The sequence below is a fragment of the Erinaceus europaeus genome, chromosome 2 (genome assembly GCF_950295315.1).
Source record: "Erinaceus europaeus chromosome 2, mEriEur2.1, whole genome shotgun sequence".
Lineage (NCBI taxonomy): Eukaryota > Metazoa > Chordata > Mammalia > Eulipotyphla > Erinaceidae > Erinaceus > Erinaceus europaeus.
In genome coordinates, this window is record NC_080163.1 from 4,392,564 (window position 1) to 4,413,281 (window position 20,718).

Genomic DNA, 20,718 nt, shown 5'->3' on the forward strand with positions numbered 1-20,718 from the left:
AAACTGAGTCCCGCAGGAGCCGGGAAGCACCCAGACTTCCTGGGTCTGACGGAGGCTGAGTGAGGGAGACTGGGGCCCAAGGTGAGGCTGCCCCGTGCAGGCCGAGGAGGTCAGGGTGCAGCTGCCTAGACCCCAGGGCCTCCCCCTCAGGCCTGGCCCCCACACCGGGTACTTACCAGTTTGAGTGAGAATCTCTGCTTCTGGGAGCCCGAGGTGCAGGCTGAGGCGACGGCTGGCTCGGCTGTGGACATACGGGGGGGGGGGGGGGGGGGGGGGGGGGGAGGGACACACCTTCAGCACTTGTCTTTCTTAATTTAAATCTTTTTTTTTTTTTTTTTTGCCTCCAGGGTTATTGCTGGGGCTCAGTGCCTGCACTACGAGTCCACTGCTCCTGGAGGCCATGTTTTCCCTTTTATTGCCCTTGTTGTTTATTGTTGTTGTTGTTATTACTATTGTTATTACTGTTGTCGTTGTTGGATAGGACAGACAGAAATCAAGAGAGGAGGGGAAGACAGAGAGGGGGAGGGAAACAGAGACACCTGCAGACCTGCTTCACTGCTAGTGAAGGGACCCCTCTGCAGGTGTGGAGCCAGGGGGGTTTGAACTGGGATCCCAGCATTGGCCCTTACGCTTCACACCATGTGCTTAACCCACTGTGCTACTGCCTGGCCCCCTTAACTTAAATTTTTGCATTTTTATTGCCACCAGGGTTATCACTGGGGCTTGGTGCTGGCACGATGAATCCACCACTCCTGGTAGCCATTTTTTCTTATTCTTTTTTGTTTTAAATATTTTATTTAGCTATGAGAAAGACTGGAGGAGAGACGGAGAAGCAGACATCACTCTGGTACATGTGCTGCTGGGGACTGAACTCGGTACCTCGTGCTTGAGAGTCCAATGCTTTATCCACTGCACCATCTCCGGGACCACCCATATTTTCTTTTTTTAACCTAATATAATTTATTTATTTTAATGACAGAGATACAGAAAGAGAAACACACCAGAGCACACACCAGAGCACTGTTCAGCTCTAGCTTATGGTGGTACTGGGGACTGAACCTGGGACCTTGGAGCCTCAGGCATGAGGGTCTTTTGCAGAACCATTCTCTTTCCAGCCTTTCCGATTTTATTTGAAGGAACAGAGAAAAATTGAGAGGGGCGGGGGATGTGTGAGAGGGAGAGAGACAGAGAGATACCTGGAGACCTGGTTCACTATCCGTGAAGCGACTCCCTGCAGGTGGGGAGTGAGGGCTCGAGCCTGCGCGCTGCCATCTGACACCTCCCTGACCCCGTCCTCATCACAGAATAAGGTTTTAGGAGGTGGCTCAGTGCTCCCTCACATGCCTGGGGTCTGGACTCGCTCCCTGGCAAAGCACTCCACATGCGTGAGGAGAGGCTGGGGAGGCAGCATCATGGTCCTGCCAGACTTTGATGTCTGAGGCCCTCCCAGTCCCCAGCACTGGCCAGAGCTGAACCATACTCTGGCTAACAAAGAAAAAAGAAAATAAAGTTTGCTGCTCAGCAGGATTGAGGGAGGAAGGAAGCTGCCGCTGAGAGCACGAGGGCCCGGCAGGCAAAGGTGGCAGAGCTGCTGCGGCTTAGGCCTGGCTCATCCAGAGCCTCCCGGCCTATACCCTCAGCATCAGGGGCCGAGCGGTGGCGCATCTGGGTGAGTGCACCTTGCAGCGTGTAAGGACCGGGGTTCAAGCCCCAAGTCCCCATCTGCAGGAGGGAAGGTTCACATGTGGTGAAGCAGTTCTGCAGGCCCTCTCTCTCCTCCCCCCATCCTGTCTCAATTTTTGTCTCTATCCAGTAAATAATAATAATAATATAATAATCTGTCGGGCGTTAAGCCAGCTCCCCCTGCTCCACTCTGCACTCCTGATACTGTGGCCCATCTACATAATCACTAGTTTTCCTGAAAGATCCCCACCCACTCCATTCCTTTGATCTCTCTTCTTTCTACCTCGAGACCCTCCCCGTTCTCAGGGTCACATTAATCCCACCAGTTAAACCCTCGCCACAGTCGCTAAGGAAGTCTCTACCTTCCCAGTCTGAGTTTGCCTTTCTCCACCCCCTTTCCTAGCCACTTCCGTTTCTGACTTGCCACTTCTGGTTCTATCCTATGAAAGCGTTGTCTCTCTGATCAATAAAGACATTGCATTACCACTCCGCCACGAGTTCAAGACTCTCTCTCCTGCGTCGCTGAGTGAGTAGCAGCCCAGGCTGGCTCTGGTGGAGTTCTCTCCAACCCAGAGAGCACGTGCCTGGGAAGAGGCCCCCCCCACGCCAGCCCGGCAGTGATGGGGGGCAGTGTTGCTGCTGTTAGTTCTGCACAGGGCACCACTCAGCTCGGAATGGAACCCGGGCCTCGGGCATGCAAGTCCGGTGCGCTCTGGCTGCAGACCCTTCCAGGCTCCCGGGACAGCGGGCAAGCTAGGCCCCTGCCTTCCTGTGTGCATTTGTGTGTGTGTGTGGGGGGGTGGGCACATAGCAATGTGCTCGAAGTTAGGAGAGCGACCCTGAGACGGGTGAGCCAGCAGCCGGGCACGGACCCTGGCCGTTTTTCAGAGGCCCCTCCCTGCAGCCCGGTGCACATACCTTCATAGAGGAGGCCCTGGTCGTCGCGGGTCTGGAGGAAGCCCAGCCTCCAGGACTGCCCGCTCTTGTCCGTCAGCACGGTTCCCGTGGGCAGAGGCTCGAGTGCAGCTGTCGCCCGGCTGCGCCTCCGAGTCTGAGGGCTTTGCCGGGGAGTCAGGGGGCTCCTGGGGGTGGGGGGCCTGCTGCAGAGCCCTGGGGGGGGGGTTTGGGATAGAGAGAAGAATTGGGGTGGCATCCTGGGGCAGGATGGGGTGACGGAGGGGGAGCCCACACTCCTCACACGTTGCTTCCTGGGGGCCTTGTCCCTGTGTGATGAAGACTGAGGCCCTAGGGGGCCGGGCGGTACGGGTAGGGTGCACGTGTTGCCATGCACAAGGACCCAGGTTCAAGCCCTGGAACCCACCTGCAGAGGGGAAGCTTCATGGGGGTGGGGGCCTTATGAGCAGTGAAACAGGGATGCAGGTGTCTCTCTACCTCTCTGTCTGCCCTTCTCTCTTAATTTCTCTTGGCCTCTATCTAATGAAAAGAAATGATAAAAAGAAAAGTATTGAGTCTGTGTCGGGGGCCTTCAGAGGGGTATGACTGCTGGGGAGAAATCAGGGCTGGCTGCCTGGAGGAGGGGGGTATTCGAGAGGGTTCTTGGGGCCAGAGAGACAGATCACCTAGTAGGGCAAATGACTCACCATGTGTGCAGCCCAGGTTCGAGCCCCAGCACCAAACAGGAAATGCTATGGCACTGGAGTCTCTGGCACTCTGCTGCCTCTCTCTCTCTCTCTCTCTCACTCTCTCTCTCTCTCAGTGAAAAAGTGGGGCCTGAAACTGTGAAATAATTCCTGGGGTCCAAGTTCCAGAAAAATCAATCAGGGAGTCAGGTGGCAATGCAGCGGTTAAGCGCAGGTGGCGCAAAGCACAAGGACCAGCGAGAAGATCCCGGTTCAAGCCCCCGGCTCCCCACCTGCTTCTCAGGTCTGCAGGTGTCTGTCTTTCTCTCCCCATCTTCCCCTCCTCTCTCCATTTCTCTCTGTCCTATCCAACAACAACATCATCAGTAACAACAACAGAAATAACTACAACAATAAAACAACAAGGACAAATGAATAAATATTAAAAAAAATAAAAAAAAAATAATCAATCAATCAAAAGATGGGTCTTGCTGCATGAGTAGGTGTTTGCTGGCGGAGAGTCGGGACATACACTTGGGGCAACTTCTGCAGAGGATGTACACACAAGCTGCGTCAGGGCCCGAGCTTCTGCTGAGCGTCAAGAGTGTGCAGAGACACTAGGCCTCTCCCAGGAGGGCATCTGGGCCGGGCGCAGGGACAGCCATCACCACCTCCATTCTCCCCCTGCCCATCGTCCACCGCAGGCATGGGGGGGGGGGAGGAGATGGTGAGCCCAGGGGGTGGGGGGACAAACAGGCTGTGAGGGTCCTGAGGAGGAGAGGGGTGCGAGGCTCTCAGGCCCCTCACACTTGCAGGTGGGCGGGGCTGGGCACATGGCCGTGCCTACCTGGTCTCTGGTCTTCTGAGCGCTGGGGAGGTGGCGACGTGCCAGGCTGGTTGCGTTCGGGGCCCAGGGAACAGACCTGGTGAGGAGAGGCTGCCGGCCAGAAACGGTGTTGGCGCAGGGGTGAGGGCTTGGGCCGGAGCCCAGAGGGGACCGAGCCGCTCAGACTCCAGAGTGGACGGAATGGGGGTTGGGTGGGGGTGGGGGTGAGGCGGTCTTGGTCACAGACTGGGAGGGGGCTTGGGGGTGATGATGCTGGCACAGAGGTCCAGGCGGGGCCAGGAGAGGCCTGAGCTGACCCTCCCTCCTGCTCCGCTCCCCTCCCCCCCTTGTCTAGTTAGGCTGTGTGGACGCTCCTTCCCATCCCTTCCCTTTCCTGCAGAGCTGGCTTGGAGGTGCAGGGGGCAGACATCATAGCACCTCCCAGGTGCTGCCAGGGTTTGTACCTGGGCCATGCGCTTGGCAAGGCAGGCACCCTGCCCACTGAACAGCTATGCCTCCAGCCCCTGGGTCCTGGCTCTTACCTGTGAGTCTCTGATAGGGACTCAAGTTGTCTTCAGACGCTGACCTGTTACAGTCTGAGGAGACAGACGACGAGGGAGAGATGGAGCTGGACCATTTCACTTTCTTGGGGGAGACTTCAGGACTGGCCTTCCGCTCCCTCCGGGAGCCTGGGGACAGGTGGGTGCAGGGCAGATTGGGTGACGGGGGCCCTTTCCCGGAGGGGCCTTACAGCACACGCTCTTGAGGGCAGACTCAGAGATGCCTGCTTCCCTGTCTCTCTCACAGCCCGCCCGGCCTTGCTCCTTTGGTCACCTACCAAAGCAGATCATTCCTTCCTTTTTAATTTTTTTGGTATTATCTTTATTTATTGGCTAGACAGCCAGAAGCCAAGAGGGAAGGGGGTGATAGAAAGGGGGAGAGAGAGAGAGACACCTGCAGCCCTGCTTCACCACTTGTGAAACCTTCCACCCGGGTCCTGCACAATGTAACATGCGCACTCAGCCAGGTGCGCTGCCACCCTGCTCCCAGACTGCTCATCTCTGCTTAGTATTTCCTTAAGACTTCTTTTATTTCGCATCTGATAAGGTTTTACGAGGGGGGGGGGGCAGAGGAGGAGGGGGGAGAGAGAGAGAAGAGCCAAGCATCGCTCTGACACACGCAGTTCCAGGGATCAACCCAGAACCCCAGAACCCCAGCCCTAAACAGTGAAGGGCATGAGTACTACCAGGAGAACTTTCTCCCGCCTTCCTGCTTAATTCTCTTCTTCTTCTTGAGAGAGAGGAGAGAGAGAAAGCAGAAGCAGAGCGTCACTCTGGCACATGTGATGCCAAGGGTCGAACTTGGGACCTTGTGCTTGAGAGTTCAGAGCTTTACCCACTGCTCCACCTCCCAGACCACTCAATGGACTGCGTGTGTCTGTCTGTCTTCCTTTCAGTCACAGATAGACACATTTGTGAGAAGCCCAGGAAGAAGGTGCCGGTGACACTGGAGAGGGAGGTGGGCCAGGGTGGCTGCAGAGGGCCAGGAAGCAAGCGGTCTGATGTGGCAATTTGTAAAAGTGTTTTAATTATTTATTACAGAATAGAGACAGAGAAATCGAGAGGTGGGGGAAGACAGAGGGAGAGAGACATCTGCAGCCCTGCTTCTCCACTCATGAAGCTTCCCCCCTGCAGGTGGGCACCAGAGGCTTGAACCCTGGTCCTCGCGCACTGTAGTGCATGTGCTCAACCAGGTGCGCCGCTGCCTGGCCTTCACTTTTCCCCCTGACGAGTAATGTTTATTACCTCGCGGGAGGGAGAGAGACTTTCAGTGGAGACAGAGAGAAGCAGAGGGCCACTCTGCACACAGGGTGGGGAGCCAGGGAGTGGGCACCGAGCTCCAGGCGAATGATGCCCATGCTCTACCGGGTGAACCTTTTCCCCAAAGACCTTTTCTTCTTCTGTTACTCCTGGCAGAGCCCTGCTTAGTTCTGGCTTATGGTGGTGCGGGGAACTGAACTTGGGCCTTTGGATTCTCAGGTGTGAGAGTCTCTTTGCAGAACCATGACGCTGTCTACTCTTGCCCCATCACTTTTTTTTTCTTAATGGTGCCAGGGAATGAACCCAAAGCCTCAAGCATAATTCTGAGCAGCCTCCAGGGTCCAATCTTTACTTTGAGGGAGAGAGAAAGAGGGAGAGGGAGAGGGAGAGGGGGAGGCAGAGGGAGAGGGAGAGGGAGAGGCAGAGGCAGAGGCAGAGGGACAGGGAGAGGGAAAGGGAAAGGGGGAGGGAGAGGGAGAGGGAGAGGCAGAGGGAGAGGGAGAGGGAGAGGCAGAGGGAGAGGGAGAGGGAGAGGGAGAGGGAGAGGCAGAGGGAGAGGGAGAGGGAGAGGGAGAGGGAGAGGGAGAGGGAGATGGAGACTGACTTGCCGACCACAGCTCCACTATTCATGGCTTTCTCGTCTGTGAGGTGTTGGGACTTGAAGCCCAGGGCTTGCCACTGACAAGGCATGCACTCTAGCGGGTGGGCTGTCTCCGGGCCCTGAGTCACAGCCCTTACCTCGGAAGGAGGACAGAGACGGTCTGGTGAAGGACTGGGCCCCGTCATGCTCCTTCGGCAAGTGTTTTCCACAGTAAGGGCAGAATCTGAACGTTGCTTCCAGATACTTGCTACAATCTGCACAGAAGGTGATCATCCTAGCAGTGGAGAGGAGCGGGAGGAAAGAGGAAGTGGAAACGCTTGTTTTGTTGTTTTTATATTTTATTTACTTATGGAAGTGAGGGGAGGAGGAGAGAAAACCAGTACATCTGGTACACACAATGCTGGGGATTGAACTCAGGACCTCTTGAAAAGTTTACTTGAAAGTTCAACTCTGGGGGCCGGGCAGTAGCGCCCCAGGTTCAGTGCACGTAGTGTGAAGCGCAAGGACCCGAGCAAGGATCCCGGTTCAAGGCCCCGGCTCCCCACCTGCCTATTTTTCTCTCCCCCTCTCCTCTCAATTTCTCTGTCCTATCCAAAATAAATAAATAAATAAATAGGCTTCCAGGAGCAGTGGATTTGTAGTGCAGGCACTGAGCCCCAGTGATAACCCTGGAGGCAAAAAAATAAAAATAAGATAAATAAATAAAATAAAATAAATAAAAAAATAAGAAAGGTCAACATTGTGCCACCCAACCTCTGGAAGAATTTAAAAAAATTATTTTATTTTATTTATTTATGAATGAGAAAGATAGGAGAAAGAACCAGACATCACTCTGGTACATGTGCTGCCGGGGATTGAACTCAGGACCTCATGCTTGAGAGTCTAGTGCCTTAGCCACTGCGCCACCTCCTGGACCACTGGAAGAATCTTATCCACTGCTGAGTAGCTACTGACTGTGTTTTCCTCATGGTGCTGACAAAGGGACAAGGGAAGGAATCTGGCCACTTCTTTAAAGATTTTTTTTCTTTATTGGGAGATTAATGCTTTATAGTCGACAGTAAATATAATAGTTTGTACATTCATAACATTTCTCAGTTTTCCACGTACAGCCCCCACTAGGTCCTCTGCCATCCTGTTCCAGGACCTGAACCCTCACCCTGACCCAGCCCAGAGTCTTTGACTTCGGTGCAATATCTTCTCTAAAGATTTACTTACTGTGGGCTGTGTGGTAGCGCAGCGGGTTAAGTGCACATGGCACGAAGCCCAAGGACCGGTCTAAAGATCCCTGTTCGAGTCCCCGGCTCCCCACCTGCAGGGAGGTGACTTCACAGGCGGTGAAGCAGGTCTGCAGGTGTCTGTCTTTCTCTCCCCCTCTCTGTCTTCCCCTCCTCTCTCCATTTCTCTCTGTCCTATCCAACAACAACGACAACAACAAACAACAAGGGCAACAAAAGGGAAAAATTATTTAAAAAAAGATGTATTCACTATGTAGAGACCAGAGCACTGCGCAGCACTGGCCTGTGGCGCTGGGCACAGAATCTTCAGCCACAGGCGGGTGAGTCCCACTCCCTGTCACTGAGCCAGTTCCCTGCCCCCAGAGCTGCTCAGCTCAGGCTGATGGTGGTGCAGGAGATAGAACCTGGGACCTCAGAGCCTCAGGCAGAAGAGTCTCTTGGCAGAACCAATATGCTGTCTCCCATGCCCGTGGCCACTTCTAAGATGACTTTTCAGGGGCCGGATGGTAGGTAATTCGTCTAGTAGAGAGAGTGCTTCCCTATGCGTGTGGCCTGGGTCCTAGCTCCAGCTCGACACGGGAGGGTTAAAGCACCAGGTGAGGCGACACAGATGGTGGAGGAGTCCTGCGGTCTCTCTGTCTTTCCTTCCCTCTAAAGTGAAAATGAGAAGTCTGCCTGGGAGCGGCGGAATCGTGTGGGGCCCCACTGCTAAAAGGAGGGGAGAGGAGTCTCCTGCATTGCCTGGCCGCTAGCCACCTGGCTGAGCGCACACACTACCGTGTGCCAGGACTTGGGTTCAAGCCCCCCTGCCCTGCTGCCCATCTACAGAGGGGACGTTTCACCAGTGGTGAAGCAGATCTGCAGGTATCTTTCTCTTTCCCACTTCCGTCTCAATCTCTCTCTGTTCTATGACATAAAACAGAAAGGAAAAGGGAAACACGGCCCTTGGGAGTGGGTGGATTTACAGTGCTGGCACCAAGCCCCAGTGATAACCCTGATGACAGAAAGAAAAAAAAAAAGAAGAAGAAAATTAGATCAAGCACTTGAGAAAAGGGCCTGAGGCCCAGGGGGCCTGCGTGACACTGCTTGTTATTCCGGCATCACGCCCTGTGGCTCCCTGGACAGGGTCACCGGACAGCGTTTCCACTCCGAGCTTTTTTCAGACAGACAGAGAGACTTCACAGTCTCACTCCACCACCCTCAGTGCTCTCATATAGTGCCAGGGCTTGAACCCATGGCCCTATGCATTCAGGGCGTGTCTCTGGCTCCCTTTTCGCCTTTTTTGACTTGATTAAGTTCTGGGTCACTGGGGCCTGTCCACTTCCTCTCGGTGTGGGCCTGTGAAAGTCTAGTGCCGCCCGTGCAGAGAGCTGCTGGCGGGAGGAATCTCAGCCAAGAAGAAAGGCTTCCTCTCTTTTGAAGCCCACAGAAGAGCCGCGACCGCACCGTGCCGCGAACACCCTGCTGCTATTTCATGCTAAGCACATTTAGGGTATTTGCGATCGGTGGCCTGGGAGGTAGCCCAGTGGATGAAGTGTTGGACTTCAAAGCACAAGGTCATGAGTTCAGTTCTCAGCACTGCATGAGCCAGAGGGATGCCCTGCTCTGGTTCTCTCTCCCTGGCGCACCTGGTTGAGCGCACACGTTACAATGTGCAAGGACCCGGGTTTAAGCCCCGGTCCCCACCTGTAGGGGGAAAGCTTTGTGAGTGGTGAAGCAGGGCTGCAGGTGTCTCTCTGTCTCTCTCCCTCTCTATCTCCCCCTTCCCTCTTGATTTCTGTCTCCAGTCAATAAATTAAGATAATAAAAAAAAATTTTTTTTAAAGGAAGTCTGTAATTCTGGGCCAGGAGACCGCCCCCCTGGTAGAGTGCATGGCTCAGCACCACAGGGGAGCTCCGTGGGAGATGCTGGAGCTGTGCTGTCTGTCCTCTCTCTGTCGCTCTCTCCTCTATATTCTGATTGGTTGTCTGACTTCATTACTTTGTTGTCTCGGTACCAACTTTTTTTTTTTGCCTCCAGGGTTATCTCTGGGGCTCGATGCCTGCACCATGAATCCACTGCTCCTCAAGGCCATCCCCCCCCATTTTATTGCCCTTGTTGTTACTGATGTTGTTGTTGTTGGGTAGGACAGAGAGAAATGGAGAGAGGAGGGGAAGACAGAGAGGGGGAGAGAAAGACAGACCCCTGCAGACCTGCTTCACCGCCTGTGAAGGGACTCCCCTGCAGGTGGGGAGCCCGGGGCTCGAACTGGGATCGTTAGGCTGGTCCTTGCGCTTTGCACTTAACCCGTAACCCACTGTGCTACTGCCCGGCCTCTGGTACCAACATTTAAATGGCCGTTGCGCTCTTCTGAGAGGTTTAACATTGGGGAGCACCTGCAGCTGGGGAGCTGCTGTCACCTGTCCTTTAAGCTGTGCCTGTCGGGGCGGGGCCCGTGTGACCCTGAAGCCGCGAGCTGCCTGAGCGCACTGCCTGCTGACTGTCTGCCGTCCCAGACATGGGATCAGCAAGCAGGGCGCTTGTGTCTGTATCGAGTCACTGGACTCCAGCTGTCACGGCTGCAGTTCAGCCCAGCCTAACACACTAGACCGTCGTGGGCTACTCAGGTAAACAGAGTCTGAGGGGCCGGGGGTGGGGTGGGGTGGTGTGGCACAGTGATAGAGCACATGCCTTGTAGGCATGAGGTCCTGGGTTCAATCCCAGGCACTTTATAAAAACAGAAATGGCAAAAAAAAACACAACCACGTTCTGGGGGAGTAACTCAGCGGACAGAGTGCAGGACCTAACCAGGTTTGATCCCTGGTGCTGTGTGTAAAGAGTGGGGCTCTGAGGGGCCAGGTGAGGGCGCACCTGGTTAACTGCACATATAACAGTGCACAAGGACCCAGGTTCAAGCCCCCAGCCCCCACCTGCAGGGGAAAAGCTTCACGAGTGGTGAAGCAGGGCTGCAGATGTCTCTCTGTCTCCCTTGCTCCTCTCAACTTCTGTCTCTATCCAAAATAAACAAGTAAAGAAAAACATCAAAAAAAAAAAGTGATGTTCTGCAGCCTGGCAGATGGAGTAGTGGATAAGGTGCTGACTCTCAAGCATGAGGTTCCAAGTTTGATCCCTGGCATTGCTTGTGGTGGTGCTCTGGTTCTCCTCTCTCTCCCTCCCTCTCTCCCATAAATAAATATTATTAAGGGGGGGGGGGAACACAGTGCTCTAATTTCTTTATCTCATATAAAATGAACCTTTAAAAAAGCATAAGGGGCTGGGGAGACAGCATAATGGTTCTGCAATAGTTTTTCATGCCTGAGGCTCTGAGGTTCCAGGTTCAATCCCCAGCACCACTGTAAGCTGGAGCTGAGCAGAGCTCTGGTCTATCTGTATCTCTCTCACTAAAATAAACAAACAAATAAATAAATATTAAGAAAGACTCATTGGTGCACTGCACCAAAGTGAAAGACTCTGGGGTGGTGGGGAGGGTTCAGGTCCCGGAACAGGAAGAGAAGGACCGAGTGGGGGCTGAACTGCTGTGCGGAAAGCTTGGAAATGTCAGGCATGCACTAACTATTGTGTTCACAGTCAGCTGCAAGCCATCAATCCTCCAGTAAGGAAATAAAAATAAAATTAAAAACAAAAGACTTCTCCCTTAAAAAAAAAAGCATCAGAAGGGGCTGGGGAGACAGCATAGTAAATGACTATGTAAATGACTTTCATGTCTGAGGCGTCAGTGTCCCAAGTTCAATCCCCAGCACTACCATAAACGACAGCTGAGCTGTGCTCTGGTTTAAAAAAAAAATCATAATAGTAATAATAAGGCATCATAAATGAAGGGCAGAAAAGGGCTCTGCCTCTCGGGTATGTGTCAGGTCCCCTGCACTGAGGGTGCTTAGGTGCTGAGCTGGGCCCCTTCCCCCTTGGCCCAGGGAGCTTCCGGAGGCGGGGCTGTGAGCAGCAGCCTCTGTGTTTTGCTTTCCCAGATCAACTAGGGAACGCAACCCCAGAACTCAACAAGACCTTCAACAACCCACCAAGCCACGGGGAGCGCGAACACGTGCGGCTCGGGGACAGAGGCAAAGAGGCCCAGGGTGGGGAAGCAACAAACAAAACCCTGGCCTGTCGGGAAGCCTCACGGCTCTGCTTTCTGAGGAAGTTCCCCAGACGCCAACAGTCCTTGGGGAAAGCCCCTCTGGCCCAGGTGAGGGTCCTCCCCCTGGGGAGTGAAGCGTGGGAGCAGCCACAGAGGAGGAGGGGCAGGAGGCAGTTCTGGGGGTGGGGGGAGAGGCAGGGGCCCAGGGGCCCAGGGGGTGGAGGGGGTGGTACCTTCACGGCCAGCTGGCTCTGGGCTTCACTGCGCTGGCAAGTCCATCTTAACGCTGTCCTGCAGGGGACAAAGGCAGAGGGGCTGAGGCTGGCTGCTCCCCACATACGGGGAAGCCGACAGTCAGTGTCACCGGCACACGGCGAGCTCGTCTGTTCAGTAAGAACATGTGGCCCGGGAGGTGGTGCGATGGATAAAGCACTGGACTCTCAGGCACGAGGTCCCGAGTTCAGTACCAGCCTCGGGGGACACAGCAGCAGACAAGACACACGATGTTTTGCTTTGCTGCTTCCAGGCTTGCTGCTGGGGCTTAGAGCCTGCTCTAGGAACCCAGCTCTCCCGGTGCATTTTTTCTCTTTATTTGATAGGACAGAGAGAAACTGACAGGGGAAGGGGAGAAAGAGGAGAGAGACATCTGCAGCACCACTTCACCAACTGTAAAGCTTCCCCCCCAGCAGATGTGGGGGGTGCGGGCTCGAATTTGGAGCGTTGAGTAGGTAATGTCGCGCCTAACCAGGTGGGCTGTCGCCTGGCTCCCTACAGTGCTTTTCTAAAATACGTGATTTAATTTAAGTCCTAGGAGAGATTTATTTACTTACTAATTTACTTTTCACGTGGGCACCACAGGTCTGGCTTATGTCGGCACAGGGGACTGAACCTGTAACTTCAGAGCCTCAGGCATGCAAATCTTTTGCAGAACAATTGTGGTGTCGTCCCCCAGCCACGAGAGAAGTTTCCACATAAGAGGGAGAGGCTGACTGGACCAGGAGCCTCTAGCTTGCTCAACCAGTTGAGCTATTTCCCAGCTGCAACAAAGTTTGATGTGGAAACTTGTTCTAGTAGCTGATGAGGGGACACATACAAGATTAAGGGCCAGGGCCAGGAAGTGGTGCACTCGGCTGAGCTCACACCACAGTGCTCAAGGACTCAGGTTCAAGCCCCTGCTCCCCACCTGCAGGGGGAGGAGAAGCTTCAAGAGTTGGTGAAGCAATGCTGCAGATGTCTATCTTTCCCCTGGCCCTTGATTCCTCTCGTCTCTACCCATATTAAGGGAAATAAGGGGAAAAAAAAAGGCCACATGGAGCGGTGAATTTGTCATGTAGGCACCAAGCCCCAGTGATAATCCTGGTGACAAAAACATAAGTAAAAGGCAAGGAGTTGTGGATCAGGTTAGCTGCAGACGTGCTATGGTGAGTGCTCAGTGAGCTGGAGAGGTGGCGCTGTGGTTGAACACGACTTGGGTGACCCTGAGGTTAATCCCTACCACTGGGAGTGATGTCCCAGGTTGCATGAAAAGGAGGTAATTGATTTCATTTACGATTTTCACGAGGAAGAGAAGTCAGAGCACTGCTCTGGAACACGCTGTACTAAATAAACCTCAATATATATATATATGACGGAGGTCGGACTGGCGTAAGGATCGCGGTTCGAGCACCTGGCTCCCCACCTTCAGGAGTCGCTTCATAAGTGGTGAAGCAGGTCTGCAGGTGTCTGTCTTTCTCTCCTCCTGTCTTCCCCTCCTCTCTCCATTTCTTTCTGTTCTATCCAACATCATCAATGGCAACAATAACAACAAGGGCAACAAATTGGGAAAAAATAGCCTCCAGGAGCAGTGGATTCATAGTGTAGGCACCAAGCTCCATTGATAACCCTGGAGGCAAAAACAAAACAAGCAAAAAAAAAAAAAAGAGAGAGAGAGAGAGAGAGAGAGAGAGAGGAGACCAATAGCATAGTGTTTATGCAGAAAGACCTTCTGCCTTCTTGAGCTGGAGTTGGTGTGCTGCACCAAAGTCAGACTATAGGGTGGGTGGGGGTGGTTAAGAGTTCAGGTCCTGGAACATGATGGCAGAGGACCTAGTGGGGGTTGAATTGTCATGTGGAAAACTAGGAAATGTTATGCATGTACAAACTACTGTATTTACTGTCGATCGTAGAACATTAATCCCCCGATAAAGGGGGGAATAAAAAAAAAGACGTTCTGCCTGAAGCATCAAAGGCTCTAGGTTCAAACCCCAGCACCACCAAAAGCCACTGTTTAGTCGTAAAAAAACCAAAAAAACAACAAAAAAAACCTTTTTTGTTCTGGTTTTTTAAAGGTAGCCATCTGCCTGAGGTCACAAGGCTAGAGCTGAGCTTTCATCAAGCCTCTATCACTCAGGCAGTCTTTCCCATGCATTTCTTTCTTTTTTTGGAGCTGGGGCCTGGTTCAGGGCCAATTGCACGGGTCAGTGCTGGGGCTGGAGCTGGGTCCCACACAGCGGCAAGGCATGCGCCCTACCAGCTGAGCTGTCTCTGCACATCTGCCACGCTTGCTGTATTCTGCATTTTTTTTTAAGTTTTCTACCTGTGCGTCTCCACCGCTAATTTTTTTTTCCAGCTAGAAGGTGAGACAGCGCAGACTTCAAGCCTCCCCTTTGTTTGGATTCCATGTGGCGGCCCGGGGCTCGAACCCGGGTCCCTGTGCTCGGTAAAGCGCGTCCCTAGCTAGGGCAGTCCTCTCGGGCCTCCTCACTCAGCAGGACTATAAACTAGACACGTGCAGCGTTGCCTAAGCGATAGAAGCCACGCCCACAGACGACGTCACACGAAGCTGCCCCGCCCCCGGCCCAACAGCGAGGGGCGAGGACGCGGCCGCCGTAGACCCCCCTCCCTCCCCCGACCCCCTCCCCCACGAACGCTGCGCTGACGTCACACCGTCACACTTGGCGGCCAGACCGCGGGTGGCGGCGCCGAAGACCGCCCGCCGCCCCGCCCGCCGCCCCGCCTCGCTTTCTTCCCCTCGCCGCTCGAGTGGGTGAGCGAAACGGCAGCCCCAAGAGTCTGCAGCCGGACCGTCGGCACGTCCGCGGGACGCTGAGACTCACCTTCTCGGTCGCCCCGCGGAAACTTCCGCTGGGGCTCCGGCGCTGCGCGCGCATCTTCCGCCCTCCCGACTGCCCTCGGGGTGGCGCCCCACCTAGAACTCCATTTCCCAGAGGCCTCCGCGGCAGACCCGGCGGGGACACGAAGCCGAGGGGGCGGGGCGATTATGTTCTCATTGCCGCCCACAATGGGAACCCCTCCCCATCCTAATGCGCATGTGCGAGAATGAGCCAATCGGGAGGAGTGAATGACAATGACGCAACCCCCCCCCTCCCCGGCCAATCAGTGGGAGGGAATCACAGTCTCGGGTCTGCCGCTTCGACCCCGGCCCTTTCAAGCACTGGGGAAACGAACTCTGGGGCCGCTCGTTTCCATGGCAACACCTAATGGGCTTCCTAGACAAGAAAAAGCCTCTCGGTCTTCCCGAGTTAGCTAGTCAGGTGGTCCTTCGGCAACATCAAAAGCAGCCTAGACTAGCTCTGCGCCCCTAGGGCCCGATTCTATTTGGACTCGATTTCCCAGAATGCTGCGCGGGGTGGGCTTTTTTCAGTGGGGGGCGGGGCGCCCGCACGGCCCTCTGGGAGGCGGAGCCTCGGCGCGGGGGCCGCTGGGAGCGGCGCTCTGAGGAGACGCCGGTGGTGGTGGCGGCGGCGCGAGGAAGGGAGGCGGAGGTCTCCGCTCCGACGGGGCTTCCCTCGCGGTTGGGCGCGGCTCCCCCTCCCCCGATGCTGGCAGACGGGCGGCAGGGAGGTGAGGACCCGCCGGGACGCTTAGAGGCCGGCACAGGGCCCGCCCGGGCCGCCTCAGGAAAGCGGGCGGGGGCGCGGGCGGGGGCGGCCGGGTCTCTCCTCCGGCAGGAGCGGCGGGCGGTTGGTGGGGACCGTCGCTCCCCGCGGCGGAAACGCGAGTTTTTTTTTTTTTTAAATCATTTTTATTCATTTACTTTTGGACAGAGGCGTTGAGGGGGGGGGGGAGAGAGAGAGAGAGAGACACCTGCAGCCCTGCGTCACCGCTCGCAGAGTTTCCCAGCCGCAGGTGGGGGCTGGGGCTCGAACCCAGGGCCTGGCCTGGAATTTTCTCCCAGACCAGACGCCCCGGCGGGCGGGCGACTTGCGGTGCCGAGGCCTTCGGGGGCTCGGGGACGTCCAGAGGAGCAGCCGCGGTGCTTCAGTTCGCGCCTCCATTTTTTTTTTGTTTTTTTTTTTAACATTTATTTAGGTGCAGCCAGCAAGGGGTTAACCTCTCACAGAAAATGCGGTTGGCGGCCATTTTCTCTCCTCCCGCATGCGCGGGGCTTCCCGCGGGCACTCCAGGGGCTGGGCGTGGGGACGGAGGACCCCCAACCCCGGGCTCGGTGTGAGTGACTTGGGGGAGGCCGGCAACTGCCGCATCACGAACGCGGCGCCCTGCGTTCAGGCGGAGAATCCACCGCCGCGGACACAGACACCTGCGTCCCCGCCTCACCACCCCTGCAGGTGGGGACGGGGCCTGAAACCTGAGTCCCTGTGCACCGGGATGTGTGCGCCCTCGTCTCTCTGACGCCACCTTTTCCCCTTTGAATGGCTTCCAGGCTTATTGCTGGGGCTTCTCACTAGCACCTTGAATCCACTGTTCCTGGTGGCCGGTCCCCCCGCCCCCCATTTTATTGTATAGGACAGAGGGGAGAGGGAGAAAGCCACCTGCAGACCAGGAGCACTGCTGCAGGTGGGGAGTGGGGGCTTGAACCCGGGTCCTTGTGCGTGTCGTTCTGCATATTACTGTGTGTGCTTGAGTTGGTGTGCCATTGTCTGCCCCCATCATTTTTTTTTTTTTTTTTTTTTTTTTAGATAAAGGGAGACTGCAGAGCGGAAGTTTACTCTAGTGCAGTGGGAGCGGGGGCTCGACCCTGTGTCGCATGCATGGCAAAGCGGCATACTATCCCAGTTCTTTTTTTTTTTTCCCTTTTTATTGCTCTTGTTGTTTAAGATTGTTGTGGTTATTGATGTCGTCGTTGGATAGGACAGAGAGGGTTAGAGAAAGACAGACACCTGCAGGCCTGCTTCACCGCTTGTGAAGTGACTCCCCTACAGGTGGGGAGCCGGGGGGCTCGAACCTGGATTTTTTTTTTTAATATTTATTTATTTATTTATTTATTTTTGAAGCTTAAAATGGAAATTTTTTTCTTTTTAATCACAAAAATGGGTAGTTTAAAGAAAAAAAACCCCAAAACTCAGTGATCTAATGTGAAGGCCGGTTTCCAAGCATGGGCTTTTGTTACGCCATGAGTCCTGATGTTTATCTAGTACAATCTGAATACATACAAATAACTTTTATTTATTTATTTATTTTTTAGCCTCAGTATACTTTTTTTTCTTTTCTTTTTTTTTTTTTTTTATTTAAGAAAGGATTAATTAACAAAACCATAGGGTAGGAGGGGTACAACTCCACACAATTCCCACCGCCCAATCTCCATATCCCACCCCCTCCCCCGATAGCTTTCCCGTTCTCTATTCCTCTGGGAGCATGGACCCAGGGTCATTGTGGGTTGCAGAAGGTAGAAGGTCTGGCTTCTGTAATTGCTTCCCCGCTGAACATGGGTGTTGACTGGTCGGTCCATACTCCCAGTCTGCCTCTCTCTTTCCCTAGTAGGGTGGGTCTCTGGGGAAGCTGAGCTCCAGGACATATTGGTGGACATAGTATTTATTTTATTTATTTATTCCCTTTTGTTGCCCTTGTTGTTTTATTGTTGTAGTTATTATTGTTGTTGTCGTTGTTGGATAGGACAGAGAGAAATGGAGAGAGGAGGGGAAGACAGAGAGGAGGAGAGAAAGCTAGACACCTGCAGACCTGCTTCACCGCTTGTGAAGCGACTCCCCTGCAGGTGGGGAGCCCGGGGTTCGAACCGGGATCCTTATGCCGGTCCTTGTGCTTTGCGCCACCTGTGCTTAACCAGCTGCGCTACAGCCTGACTCCCCGAACCTGGATTCTTAAGCAGGTCCTTGTGCTTTGCGCCACGTGTGATAAACCCGCTGTGCCACCACTGGACTCCCACTATCCCAGTTTTTAACCCCAGTTGATGCTCAGTGCCTACCTACCCCCTTATCCCAGTTTTTTCCCCCAGTTGGTGCTCAGTGCCTACCTTTTGCTTTTTTTTGAGCTCGTGGAAACTGAGGCACTGAGCTGGTGGACAGTTCAGCCAGGGCCTAGTGCTCAGGGAACTCCAGGCATCTGGGCCATGAGATTATTGGGTTCGAGTCTGTGGGACTGAAGAATGGAGCAGGGGCTACACACCTTGGTGGGCTTTCTCTTCCTTTGGTGAAGAGGGTGCAGCTGGCCTATGGCGATGGCCATGTAAAATCCCCAGACAGAGGTCAGACGGTGGGGTTCTCTGAGGGTAACCCTTCTCTCCCACAAGTGAATCTGGAAGCCCAGGAGGTGGTGAAATGGATGAAACATTGAACTTTCAAGCATGAAGTCCGGACAGTTCCTGGCATCAGTGTTGTGTGAGCATCAAGGAGCTCTTGCCTTATCTAAGTGAAATCACTCATAAGGAGTGAACCTGGATTGCCTGATTTGACTCTCTGTTGGGGGTGTGGTGTGTCCTCATTCCCCTCCCCCCCTTCAGAAATTAAAATCTCAGCTCAGGACCAGTTCACAGGGTCATGGCTCTGTCAACTCATACATTCTCACTCTCTCACTTTTTAAATACATTTGTAAATAGCTCTCTGGCAATGCAACCTCAGTGTGTGGCCAAATTATCAACAACTGGAATTAAAACTACAGGTGGAAACAAAATTTACAAGTGGAAGTTTTCAGGGAGTTGGGTGGTAGTACAGTGGGTTAAGCGCAGGTGGCGCAAAGCTCAAGGATGGTTGTAAGGATCCCTGTTCAAACCCCCAGCTCCCCACCTGCAGGGGAGTCACTTCACTAGCGGTGAAGCAGGTCTGCAGGTGTCTTTCTTTCCCCCTCTGTCTTCCCCTCCTCTCTATTCTCTCTGTCCTAACAATGACGACATCAACAACAGTAATAACTATAGCAATAGGAAACGAGAAAGGGAGTCGGGCAGTAGTGCACTGGGTTAAGCACATGTGGCATGAAGCACAAGGACCAGCATAAGGATCTGGTTCAAGCCCCCCAGCTCCCCACCTGTAGGGGGGTCGCTTCACAGGTGGTGAAGCAGGTCTGCAGGTGTCTGTCTTTCCCCCTCTCTGTCTTCCCCTCCTCTCCATTTCGCTCTGGGCTATCCAACAACGATGACAACAACAACAATAATAACTACAACAATAGAAAACAAGGGCAACAAAAGGAAAAATAAAATATTAAAAAAGTGGAAGTTTTCAAATTTCAGATTACTTCAGAGAATTTCCTTTCCAAGCATTCTAGCTTAGGTGACCTGGGAAGTGGTGTAGTAGATAAAACATTGGACTTTAAAGTATGGGATCTCTGGTATTATTTGTGCCAGTGATGCTATGATTCTCCCTACCCATTAATAAAGTTTAAACAAAAGAAGGGGGCTCAGCAGTGGCATACCCAGTTAAGTGCACTTTATGATACACAAGAACCCAGGCAAGGAACTGGTTCAAGCCCCCACTCTCTACCTGCAATGGGGATGCTTCATAAGCAGTGAAGCAGGTCTGCAGGGTTATCTTTCTCCCTATATTCCCTTTCCCTCTCAATTTCTCTCCTATCATAAAATTGGTTTAGGGGGAGGAAGAAATTACCACTAGAAGCAGTGACTTTGTAGTGCTGGTGCAGAGCCCCAGCAATAACCATGGAGCAGAAAAACAAAAAACACCCAGAGACTTCTGGTGGTGTGCTTATGGAGTAACAGCAGTTGCAATTTGCTCTCCCCAACAACTAGGAAAAACAACAGAAACCACCTGAAAACTCAGCAAAATATGACCAGGATCTCCAAAAGCAGATGAGTACACATATGTGTGTCATTGACAAAAAGGGATGAGGGAGCATTTTCCAGGACTAAAAGGTTGTACTCAGGAGCAGTTGGCAGCATCAGACTAGGAGTTGGGCAGCTGAGACGTACTACTTCCAGGTCCGAGTTGAAATTATGGTTTAGAAAAAGGAAAGAGAAAAATAACACCTAAGGTATACTTAAGGACAGAAGGTGCATGAGTGATTCCCAGGACTAAATAGTGCTCAGAGATGGCAGGCACCAAATTAGATTGGTGTCTGAGATGCATCACTTCAGGTCTAAGTTTTAGCAACAAAAAGACAAGAAAAAAAAAAAAGAAAGAAAAACCACCGAAAAGTTCATCAGTTAATAACTGACTTCTTGAGTTTCCATTCTGCTGCTGTTGCCTCCACAAAGATGAACAGCAGCAGAATTACAAGTACAAGGGGGAAAAAAACCCAGAACTGCAGGGCCTAAAGTAACTTTGAATGTAGTTCAGGTTGAGATAAGAGGCCTCGAAAGTAGACTTAATCATTGGAAAAGAGAGCATCAACACTAGAATACACAGCCACCACACTGAATTTAAAACTCTTGGGAAAGGGAAAGTTTAGGAGAAACTAAGTAATTCTCAATGAAATAGACTCAATCAGAAAGATGAACAGCAAAGTTATTGGGTCCCCTGAGGAAGAAGAGAGGAATAGTGAATATTCAAAGGAATTCTAACAATTTTCCATACATGAACAATGTTTAAAATATAGATATCCAAGAATGTGGACGCACAACTAAGTTTTCAAATTCAAAATGACAAATATTAAAACATGTTATTGTAAAAGTATCCAAAACTAGGGACAAGGAAAAATATTGCAGGCTATCTGGGAAAGGGAGAAACTCACATACAAAGGTAAAACAATCAAGC

General features: G+C 53.1%; 2 protein-coding genes across 9 annotated transcripts in view; one reads left to right on the plus strand and one right to left on the minus strand.

Moving 5' to 3' along the window:
- Positions 1–14,989, minus strand: part of VRK3 (VRK serine/threonine kinase 3) — a 39,656-nt gene extending 24,667 nt beyond the window's left edge. The window contains exons 1-7 of one of the 2 annotated variants that reach the window (XM_060174232.1): positions 14,917–14,989; positions 12,055–12,112; positions 6,648–6,784; positions 4,632–4,778; positions 4,111–4,200; positions 2,602–2,793; positions 177–241 (exon numbers count right to left, since the gene is read on the minus strand). In XM_060174232.1, coding sequence (XP_060030215.1) covers positions 177–241; positions 2,602–2,793; positions 4,111–4,200; positions 4,632–4,778; positions 6,648–6,783 — 630 coding nt within the window. In that variant the 5' untranslated portion in view covers position 6,784; positions 12,055–12,112; positions 14,917–14,989. Of the gene's footprint in view, positions 1–176; positions 242–2,601; positions 2,794–4,110; positions 4,201–4,631; positions 4,779–6,647; positions 6,785–6,946; positions 7,070–12,054; positions 12,113–14,916 lie in introns of those variants that run through there. The other variant, XM_060174223.1, reaches the window with a different exon arrangement.
- Positions 14,990–15,534: 545 nt separating this feature from the next.
- ZNF473 (zinc finger protein 473) overlaps positions 15,535–20,718 on the plus strand; it is a 43,069-nt gene continuing 37,885 nt past the window's right edge. For 2 of the 7 annotated variants that reach the window (XM_060174367.1, XM_060174319.1), the window contains exon 1: positions 15,535–15,664. The gene's annotated coding sequence lies outside the window, so the exon portion shown is untranslated. Of the gene's footprint in view, positions 15,665–16,484; positions 16,619–18,214; positions 18,397–20,718 lie in introns of all 7 variants that reach the window. The other 5 variants (XM_060174336.1, XM_060174348.1, XM_060174357.1 and 2 more) reach the window with 5 other exon arrangements.